Source organism: Procambarus clarkii, chromosome 52 (assembly GCF_040958095.1).
Source record: "Procambarus clarkii isolate CNS0578487 chromosome 52, FALCON_Pclarkii_2.0, whole genome shotgun sequence".
In the NCBI taxonomy this organism is placed as follows: Eukaryota; Metazoa; Arthropoda; class Malacostraca; order Decapoda; family Cambaridae; genus Procambarus; species Procambarus clarkii.
The window spans coordinates 9,578,608-9,590,529 of record NC_091201.1 but is presented as its reverse complement, the minus strand read 5'-3'; the positions used below and the strand labels follow the sequence as shown (position 1 = coordinate 9,590,529).

At 56.3% G+C, this 11,922-nt stretch overlaps 1 protein-coding gene across 1 annotated transcript; it reads left to right on the top strand.

The window, feature by feature from the left end:
• The first annotated feature begins 1,399 nt into the window (after positions 1-1,399).
• Positions 1,400-2,680, top strand: LOC138352073 (uncharacterized). Its single transcript, XM_069304257.1, has 2 exons — positions 1,400-2,125; positions 2,312-2,680. The coding sequence occupies exons 1-2, from the start codon at positions 1,400-1,402 to the stop codon at positions 2,678-2,680; spliced, it is 1,095 nt and encodes a 364-aa protein (XP_069160358.1).
• Positions 2,681-11,922: the final 9,242 nt, after the last annotated feature.

The window sequence follows — 11,922 nt, the reverse complement described above, 5'->3', positions numbered from 1 at the left end:
ATCCATTTCTGGCCCCAGACATCACTCGGTACCCCTACTCAAATCTCTGAATATGTTAGACATTAAGTCACTGCACATTCTCTCATGTGTATTATACATATATAAAACGCTGAACTATAATGCCAATCCTGATCTCAAAAGCTTCATAGAAGGTTGTAACAGAACCCATGAGCACCACACCAGAAATAAATACAGTTTTGATATTCCTAGAGTACGACTTAATCAAACCAGAAATGCTCTACATATCAAGGGGCCCAGAATGTGGAATGACCTTCCCAACCATGTTAAAGACTGTACCTCTCTCAACCAGTTTAAGTTAAAAACGAAGCTATACCTAATAAATTCCCTGTAACCCACCTTACCCCTCTGTTGTCAACCCATGTATGTTTTTTGTTTTTTTGTTTTTTCAAATCAACGCTGTTTGAATGTAATTTTCTGTAATAATTTGTAATTGTATTTGTGCTGCTTTTTCAACAATGTTCCCCTCTCTTTTACCTCTATTTTTATTTGTACTCAACACATCTTATTCTTTTTACCCATTAGTTTTAAGCTTTAGTCATTAATGTTTTTCCTGCCCGAAACGCTTTGCGTAATAGTGGCTTTAGGCATTGTATGTACTAGCTCTATCTATAAAGCCAACAAACTTTGTAAAATCTCTTTATGTATGTACCTTACCTAAATAAAAATTATTATTATTTTTATTATAGAGAATCAAATTCAATTCTCAGACACATTGGATATAAATGTATTTATTACAATGGAATCTGACGCAATACTGGCGTCGGGTGACGTGAGAATTCTAGCCTTATTGTACAGATGTAATTATTAGTACATGTGAACTCTACGTTGGGTTAATTTTCATCACTACAATGATTAGTAGAATTAATAGTAATTATTGAGAATACAACAGTGTTGTATTTAGTGTTGGAAATTTCCAACACCACTACCAGCCCCCATCACCTTCACTTGGGACACTACCAGCACCCATCACTTCCACTTGGGCAATTACCAGCACCCATCACCTCCTCCTTGGCCACTACCAACACCCATCACCTCCCTTTATGCCACTACAAGCACCCATCACCTTCACTTGGGACACTATCAGCACCCATCACCGCCCCCTGGGCCACTACCAGCACCCATAACCTCCACTTGGGCCACTACCAGCACCCATTACCTCCTCTTCGGACACTACCAGCACCCAACAGCTACACCTGGGCCACTACCAGCACCTATCACCTCCATCTGTGCCACTACTGGCAACCATCACCTCCACTTCGGCCACTACCAGCACCCATCACCTACAAAGGGGAACTACCAGCATCCATCACCTCCACTTGGGCCACTACCAGCACCTATTACCTTTATCTGGGCCACTATCAGCACCCATCTCCTCCAGATGGGCCACTACCAGCACCCATCACCTCCACCTGGGCCATTACCAACACCTATCACCTACACTTTCCTCTACCAGCACCCATTACCTCCACCTGGGCCACTACCAACAACGATCGCCTCCACCTGGGCCACTACCAGCACCCATCACCTCCATCTGGGCCACTACCAGCACCCATCACTTCCACCTGGGCCACTACCAACGACCATCACCTCCACCTGGGCCACTGCCAGCACCCAATACCTTCACTTGGGACACTACCAGCACCCATCACCTCATCTTGGGACACTACCAGCACCCATCACCTCCGTTTGGGCCATTACCAGCACCCATCACCTCCACTTGAGGCTCTACCAGCATCCATCAACTCCACTTGGGCCACTACGAGCACCCATTACCTCCTCTTGGGATCCTAACATCACCGATCACCTCCACCTGGGCCACTACCAGCACCCATCACCTCAATCTGGGCCACTACCAACAACCATCAAGTCCACCTGGGCCACTACCAGCACCCATCACCTCCACGTGTGCCAGTACCAGCACCCATCACCTCCCCCTGGGCCACTACGAACAACCATCACCTCCACCTGGGCTACTACCAGCACCCATCACTTCCACCTGGGGCCACTACCAGCGCCCATCACCTCTAACTGGGCCAATCTTAGCACCCATCACCTCCACCTGGGCCACTACCAGCACCCATCACCTCCATCTGTGCCACTACTGGCAACCATCACCTCCACTTCGGCCACTTCCAGCACCCATCACTTTCACTTGGGACACTACCAACAACCATCACCTCCACCTGGGCTACTACCAGCACCCATCACCTACAAAGGGGCACTACCAGCATCCATCACCTCCACTTGGGCCACTACCAGAACCTATTACCTTTATCTGGGCCACTATCAGCACCCATCACCTCCACATGGGCCACTACCAGCACCCATCACCTCCACCTGGGCCACTACCAACACGTATCACTTCCTCTTGGGCCACTACCAGCACCCATTACCTCCACCTGGGCCACTACCAACAACGATCGCCTCCACCTGGGCCTCCACCAGCACCCATCACCTCCATCTGGGCCACTACCAGCACCCATCACCTCCACCTGTGCCAATACCAACGACCATCACCTCCACCTGGGCCACTGCCAGCACCCAATACCTTCACGTGGGCCATTACCAGCACCCATCACCTCCACTTGGGGCTCTACCAGCAACCATCACCTCCACTTGGGCCAATACGAGCACCCATTACCTCCTCTTGGGATCCTAACATCACCCATCACCTCCACCTGGGCCACTACCAGCACCCATTACCTCAATCTGGGCCACTACCAACAACCATCACCTCCACCTGGGCCACTACCAGCACCCATCACCTCCACCTGGGCAACTACCAGCACCCATCACCTCCACCTGGGCCACTACCAGCACCCATCACCTCCACGTGTGACACTACTGGCACCCATCACCTCCACCTGGGCCACTACCAGCACCCATCACCTCCACCTGGGCCACTACCAGCACCCATCACCTCCACCTGGGCCACTATACCAGCACCCATCACCTCCACATGGGCCACTACCAGCCCCCATCACCTCCACCTGGGTAACTACCAGCACCCATCACCTCCACCTGGGCCACTACCAGCACCCATCACCTCCACCTGGGCCACTACGAGCACCCATTACCTTCACTTGGTATCCTAACATCACCCATCACCTCCACCTGGGCAACTACCACCACCCATCACCTACATCTGGGCCACTACCAGCACCCATCACCTTCACTTCGGCCACTACCAGCACCCATCAGCTCCACTTGGGCCACTACGAGCACCCATCACCTCCACCTGGGCTACTACCAGCACCCATCACCTCCACCTGGGCCACTACCAACAACCATCACCTCCACCTGGGCCACTACCAGCACCCATCATCTCCACCTGGGCCACTACCAGCACCCATCACCTCCACCTGGGCTACTACGAACAACCATCACCTCCATCTGGCCACTCCAGCACCCATCACTTCCACCTGGGCCATTACCAACAACCATCACCTCCACCTGGGCCACTTCCAGCACCCATCACCTACACCTAGGCCACTACCAGCACCCATCACCTCCACCTGGGCCACTACCAGCACCCATCACCTCCACTTCGTCCACTACCAGCACCCATCACTTTCACTTGGGACACTACCAACAACCATCATCTCCACCTGGGCCACTACCAGCACCCATCACCTCCACTTGGGCCACTACCAGCACCAATCACCTCCACTTGGGGCACTACCAGCATCCATCACCTCCACCTGGGCCACTACCAGCACCCATCACCTCCACTTGGGCCACTACGAGCACCCATTACCTCCTCTTGGCCACTACCAGCACCTATCACCTCCATCTGTGCCACTACCAACACCCATCACCTCCACCTGGGCCACTACCAGCACCCATCACCTACAAAGGGGCACTACCAGCATCCATCACCTCCACTTGGGCCACTACCAGCACCTATTACCTTTATCTGGGTCACTATCAGCACCCATTACCTCCACATGGGCCACTACCAGCACCCAGCACCTCCACCTGGGCCACTACCAACACCTATCACCTCCACTTGGGCCACTACCAGCACCCATTACCTTCACCTGGGCCACTACCAACAACGATCGCCTCCACTTGGGCCACTACCAGCACCCATCACCTCCATCTGGGCCACTACCAGCACCCATCACCTCAACCTGGGCCACTACCAACGACCATCACCTCCACCTGGGCCACTGCCAGCACCCAATACCTTCACGTGGGACACTACCAGCACCCATTATCTACTCTTGGGACACTACCAGCACCCATCACCTCCCTTTGGGCCATTACCTGCACCCATCACCTCCACTTGGGGCTCTACCAGCATCCATTACCTCCACTTGGGCCACTACGAGCACCCATTACCTCCTCTTGGGATCCTAACATCACCCATCACCTCCACCTGGGCCACTACCAGCACCCATCACCTCAATCTGGGCCACTACCAACAACCATCACCTCCACCTGGGCCACTACCAGCATCCATCACCTCCACGTGTGCCAGTACCAGCACCCATCACCTCCCCCTGGGCCACTACGAACAACCATCACCTCCACCTGGGCTACTACCAGCACCCATCACTTCCACCTGGGGCCACTACCAGCGCCCATCACCTCTAACTGGGCCAATCTTAGCACCCATCACCTCCACCTGGGCCACTACCAGCACCCATCACCTCCATCTGTGCCACTACTGGCAACCATCACCTCCACTTCGGCCACTTCCAGCACCCATCACTTTCACTTGGGACACTACCAACAACCATCACCTCCACCTGGGCTACTACCAGCACCCATCACCTACAAAGGGGCACTACCAGCATCCATCACCTCTACTTGGGCCACTACCAGAACCTATTACCTTTATCTGGGCCACTATCAGCACCCATCACCTCCACATGGGCCACTACCAGCACCCATCACCTCCACCTGGGCCACTACCAACACGTATCACTTCCTCTTGGGCCACTACCAGCACCCATTACCTCCACCTGGGCCACTACCAACAACGATCGCCTCCACCTGGGCCTCCACCAGCACCCATCACCTCCATCTGGGCCACTACCAGCACCCATCACCTCCACCTGTGCCACTACCAACGACCATCACCTCCACCTGGGCCACTGCCAGCACCCAATACCTTCACGTGGGCCATTACCAGCACCTATCACCTCCACTTGGGGCTCTACCAGCAACCATCACCTCCACTTGGGCCAATACGAGCACCCATTACCTCCTCTTGGGATCCTAACATCACCCATCACCTCCACCTGGGCCACTACCAGCACCCATCACCTCAATCTGGGCCACTACCAACAACCATCACCTCCACCTGGGCCACTACCAGCACCCATCACCTCCACCTGGGCAACTACCAGCACCCATCACCTCCACCTGGGCCACTACCAGCACCCATCACCTCCACGTGTGACACTACTGGCACCCATCACCTCCACCTGGGCCACTACCAGCACCCATCACCTCCACCTGGGCCACTACCAGCACCCATCACCTCCACCTGGGCCACTATACCAGCACCCATCACCTCCACATGGGCCACTACCAGCCCCCATCACCTCCACCTGGGTAACTACCAGCACCCGTCACCTCCACCTGGGCCACTACCAGCACCCATCACCTCCACCTGGGCCACTACGAGCACCCATTACCTTCACTTGGTATCCTAACATCACCCATCACCTCCACCTGGGCAACTACCACCACCCATCACCTACATCTGGGCCACTACCAGCACCCATCACCTTCACTTCGGCCACTACCAGCACCCATCAGCTCCACTTGGGCCACTACGAGCACCCATCACCTCCACCTGGGCTACTACCAGCACCCATCACCTCCACCTGGGCCACTACCAACAACCATCACCTCCACCTGGGCCACTACCAGCACCCATCAACTCCACCTGGGCCACTACCAGCACCCATCACCTCCACCTGGGCTACTACGAACAACCATCACCTCCATCTGGCCACTCCAGCACCCATCACTTCCACCTGGGCCATTACCAACAACCATCACCTCCACCTGGGCCACTTCCAGCACCCATCACCTACACCTAGGCCACTACCAGCACCCATCACCTCCACCTGGGCCACTACCAGCACCCATCACCTCCACTTCGTCCACTACCAGCACCCATCACTTTCACTTGGGACACTACCAACAACCATCATCTCCACCTGGGCCACTACCAGCACCCATCACCTCCACTTGGGCCACTACCAGCACCAATCACCTCCACTTGGGGCACTACCAGCATCCATCACCTCCACCTGGGCCACTACCAGCACCCATCACCTCCACTTGGGCCACTACGAGCACCCATTACCTCCTCTTGGCCACTACCAGCACCTATCACCTCCATCTGTGCCACTACCAACACCCATCACCTCCACCTGGGCCACTACCAGCACCCATCACCTACAAAGGGGCACTACCAGCATCCATCACCTCCACTTGGGCCACTACCAGCACCTATTACCTTTATCTGGGTCACTATCAGCACCCATTACCTCCACATGGGCCACTACCAGCACCCAGCACCTCCACCTGGGCCACTACCAACACCTATCACCTCCACTTGGGCCACTACCAGCACCCATTACCTTCACCTGGGCCACTACCAACAACGATCGCCTCCACTTGGGCCACTACCAGCACCCATCACCTCCATCTGGGCCACTACCAGCACCCATCACCTCCACCTGGGCCACTACCAACGACCATCACCTCCACCTGGGCCACTGCCAGCACCCAATACCTTCACGTGGGACACTACCAGCACCCATTATCTACTCTTGGGACACTACCAGCACCCATCACCTCCCTTTGGGCCATTACCAGCACCCATCATCTCCACTTGGGGCTCTACCAGCATCCATTACCTCCACTTGGGCCACTACGAGCACCCATTACCTCCTCTTGGGATCCTAACATCACCCATCACCTCCACCTGGGCCACTACCAGCACCCATCACCTCAATCTTGGCCACTACCAACAACCATCACCTCCACCTGGGCCACTACCAGCATCCATCACCTCCACCTGGGTAACTACCAGCACCCATCACCTCCACCTGGGCCACTACCAGCACCCATCACCTACACTTGGGCCACTACGAGCACCCATTACCTTCACTTGGGATCCTAACATCACCCATCACCTCCACCTGGGCAACTACCACCACCCATCACCTACATCTGGGCCACTACCAGCACCCATCACCTTCACTTCGGCCACTAACAGCGCCCATCACCTCCACCTGGGCCACTACCAGCACCCATCACCTCCAATTGGGCCACTACGAGCACCCATTACCTCCTCTTGGGATCCTAACATCACCCATCACCTCTACCTGGGCTACTACCAGCACCCATCACCTCCACCTGGGCCACTACCAACAACCATCACCTCGACCTGGGCCACTACCAGCACCCATCACGTCCATCTGGGCCACTACCAGCACCCATCACCTCCACCTGAGCCACTACCAGCACCCATTACCTCCTCTTGGCCACTACCAGCACCTATCATCTCCATCTGTGCCACTACTGGCAACCATCACCTCCACTTCGGCCACTACCAGCACCTATCACTTTCACGTAGGACACTACCAACACCCATCACCTCCACCTGGGCCACTACCAGCACCCATCACCTACAAAGGGGCACTACCAGCATCCATCACCTCCACTTGGGCCACTACCAGCACCTATTACCTTTATCTGGGCCACTATCAGCACCCATTACCTCCACATGGGCCACTACCAGCACCCATCACCTCCACCTGGGCCACTACCAACACCTATCACCTCCACTTGGGCCACTACCAGCACCCATTACCTCCACCTGGGCCACTACCAACAACGATCGCCTCCACCTGGGCCACTACCAACGACCATCACCTCCACCTGGCCCACTGCCAGCACCCAATACCTTCACTTGGGACACTACCAGCACCCATCACCTCATCTTGGGACACTACCAGCACCCATCACCTCCCTTTGGGCCATTACCAGCACCCATCACCTCCACTTGGGGCTATACCAGCATCCATTACCTCCATTTGGGCCACTACGAGCACCCATTACCTCCTCTTGGGATCCTAACATCTCCCATCACCTCCACCTGGGCCACTACCAGCACCCATCACCTCAATCTGGGCCACTACCAACAACCATCACCTCCACCTGGGCCACTACCAGCACCCATCACCTCCACGTGTGCCACTACCAGCACCCATCACCTCCACCTGGGCCACTACCAGAACCCATTACATCTACATGGACCACTACCAGCACCCATCACCTCCCACTGGGCCACTACGATCAACCATCACCTCCACCTGTGCAACTACCAGCACCCATCACCTCCACCTGGGCCACTACGAACCACCATCACCTCCACCTGGCCACTACCAGCACCCATCACCTCCACCTGGGCCACTACCAGCACCCATCACCTCCACCTGGGCCACTACGAACAACCTTCACCTCCACGTGGGCCACTACCAGCATCCATCACCTCCACCTGGGCCACTACCAGCACCCATCACCTCCACATGGGCCACTACGAGCACCCAGCACCTCCTCTTGGGATCCTAACATCATTCATCACCTCCACCTGGGCCACTACCAGCACCCATCACCTCTATCTGGGCCACTACCAGCACCCATCACCTCCAACTGGGCCACTCTTAGCATCCATCACCTCCACCTGGGCCACTACTAGCACCCATCACCTCAATCTGGGCCACTACCAACAACCATCTACTGGGCCACTACTGGCAACCATCACCTCCACTTCGGCCACTTCCAGCACCCATCACTTTCACTTGGGACACTACCAACAACCATCACCTCCACCTGGGCTACTACCAGCACCCATCACCTACAAAGGGGCACTACCAGCATCCATCACCTCCACTTGGGCCACTACCAGAACCTATTACCTTTATCTGGGCCACTATCAGCACCCATCACCTCCACATGGGCCACTACCAGCACCCATCACCTCCACCTGTGCCACTACCAACACGTATCACTTCCTCTTGGGCCACTACCAGCACCCATTACCTCCACCTGGGCCACTACCAACAACGATCGCCTCCACCTGGGCCTCCACCAGCACCCATCACCTCCATCTGGGCCACTACCAGCGCCCATCACCTCCACCTGTGCCACTACCAACGACCATCACCTCCACCTGGGCCACTGCCAGCACCCAATACCTTCACGTGGGCCATTACCAGCACCCATCACCTCCACTTGGGGCTCTACCAGCAACCATCACCTCCACTTGGGCCAATACGAGCACCCATTACCTCCTCTTGGGATCCTAACATCACCCATCACCTCCACCTGGGCCACTACCAGCACCCATCACCTCAATCTGGGCCACTACCAACAACCATGACCTCCACCTGGGCCACTACCAGCACCCATCACCTCCACCTGGGCAACTACCAGCACCCATCACCTCCACCTGGGCCACTACCAGCACCCATCACCTCCACGTGTGACACTACTGGCACCCATCACCTCCACCTGGGCCACTACCAGCACCCATCACCTCCACCTGGGCCACTACCAGCACCCATCACCTCCACCTGGGCCACTATACCAGCACCCATCACCTCCACATGGGCCACTACCAGCCCCCATCACCTCCACCTGGGTAACTACCAGCACCCATCACCTCCACCTGGGCCACTACCAGCACCCATCACCTCCACCTGGGCCACTACGAGCACCCATTACCTTCACTTGGTATCCTAACATCACCTCCACCTGGGCAACTACCACCACCCATCACCTACATCTGGGCCACTACCAGCACCCATCACCTTCACTTCGGCCACTACCAGCACCCATGAGCTCCACTTGGGCCACTACGAGCACCCATCACCTCCACCTGGGCTACTACCAGCACCCATCACCTCCACCTGGGCCACTACCAACAACCATCACCTCCACCTGGGCCACTACCAGCACCCATCATCTCCACCTGGGCCACTACCAGCACCCATCACCTCCACCTGGGCTACTACGAACAACCATCACCTCCATCTGGCCACTCCAGCACCCATCACTTCCACCTGGGCCATTACCAACAACCATCACCTCCACCTGGGCCACTTCCAGCACCCATCACCTACACCTAGGCCACTACCAGCACCCATCACCTCCACCTGGGCCACTACCAGCACCCATCACCTCCACTTCGTCCACTACCAGCACCCATCACTTTCACTTGGGACACTACCAACAACCATCATCTCCACCTGGGCCACTACCAGCACCCATCACCTCCTCTTGGGCCACTACCAGCACCAATCACCTCCACTTGGGGCACTACCAGCATCCATCACCTCCACCTGGGCCACTACCAGCACCCATCACCTCCACTTGGGTCACTACGAGCACCCATTACCTCCTCTTGGCCACTACCAGCACCTATCACCTCCATCTGTGCCACTACCAACACCCATCACCTCCACCTGGGCCACTACCAGCACCCATCACCTACAAAGGGGCACTACCAGCATCCATCACCTCCACTTGGGCCACTACCAGCACCTATTACCTTTATCTGGGTCACTATCAGCACCCATTACCTCCACATGGGCCACTACCAGCACCCATCACCTCCACCTGGGCCACTACCAACACCTATCACCTCCACTTGGGCCACTACCAGCACCCATTACCTTCACCTGGGCCACTACCAACAACGATCGCCTCCACTTGGGCCACTACCAGCACCCATCACCTCCATCTGGGCCACTACCAGCACCCATCACCTCCACCTGGGCCACTACCAACGACCATCACCTCCACCTGGGTCACTGCCAGCACCCAATACCTTCACGTGGGACGCTACCAGCACCCATTATCTACTCTTGGGACACTACCAGCACCCATCACCTCCCTTTGGGCCATTACCAGCACCCATCACCTCCACTTGGGGCTCTACCAGCATCCATTACCTCCACTTGGGCCACTACGAGCACCCATTACCTCCTCTTGGGATCCTAACATCACCCATCACCTCCACCTGGGCCACTACCAGCACCCATCACCTCAATCTTGGCCACTACCAACAACCATCACCTCCACCTGGGCCACTACCAGCATCCATCACCTCCACCTGGGTAACTACCAGCACCCATCACCTCCACCTGGGCCACTACCAGCACCCATCACCTACACTTGGGCCACTACGAGCACCCATTACCTTCACTTGGGATCCTAACATCACCCATCACCTCCACCTGGGCAACTACCACCACCCATCACCTACATCTGGGCCACTACCAGCACCCATCACCTTCACCTCGGCCACTACCAGCGCCCATCACCTCCACCTGGGCCACTACCAGCACCCATCACCTCCAATTGGGCCACTACGAGCACCCATTACCTCCTCTTGGGATCCTAACATCACCCATCACCTCTACCTGGGCTACTACCAGCACCCATCACCTCCACCTGGGCCACTACCAACAACCATCACCTCGACCTGGGCCACTACCAGCACCCATCACGTCCATCTGGGCCACTACCAGCACCCATCACGTCCATCTGGGCCACTACCAGCACCCATCACCTCCACCTGGGCCACTACCAGCACCCATCACGTCCACCTGGGCCACTACCAGCACCCATCACCTCCACCTGAGCCACTACCAGCACCCATTACCTCCTCTTGGCCACTACCAGCACCTATCATCTCCATCTGTGCCACTACTGGCAACCATCACCTCCACTTCGGCCACTACCAGCACCTATCACTTTCACGTAGGACACTACCAACACCCATCACCTCCACCTGGGCCACTACCAGCACCCATCACCTACAAAGGGGCACTACCAGCATCCATCACCTCCACTTGGGCCACT

What these genes read in the sequence shown, in the direction of transcription:
- LOC138352073 (XM_069304257.1), top strand. Translation starts at nt 1,400, where the DNA reads ATGGGCCACTACCAGCACCCATCACCTCCACCTGGGCCATTACCAACA. An exon ending in CTCCATCTGTGCCACTACTG is followed by an intron (nt 2,126 to 2,311) that starts GCAACCATCACC and finishes GGCCACTATCAG; the next exon opens with CACCCATCACCTCCACATGG.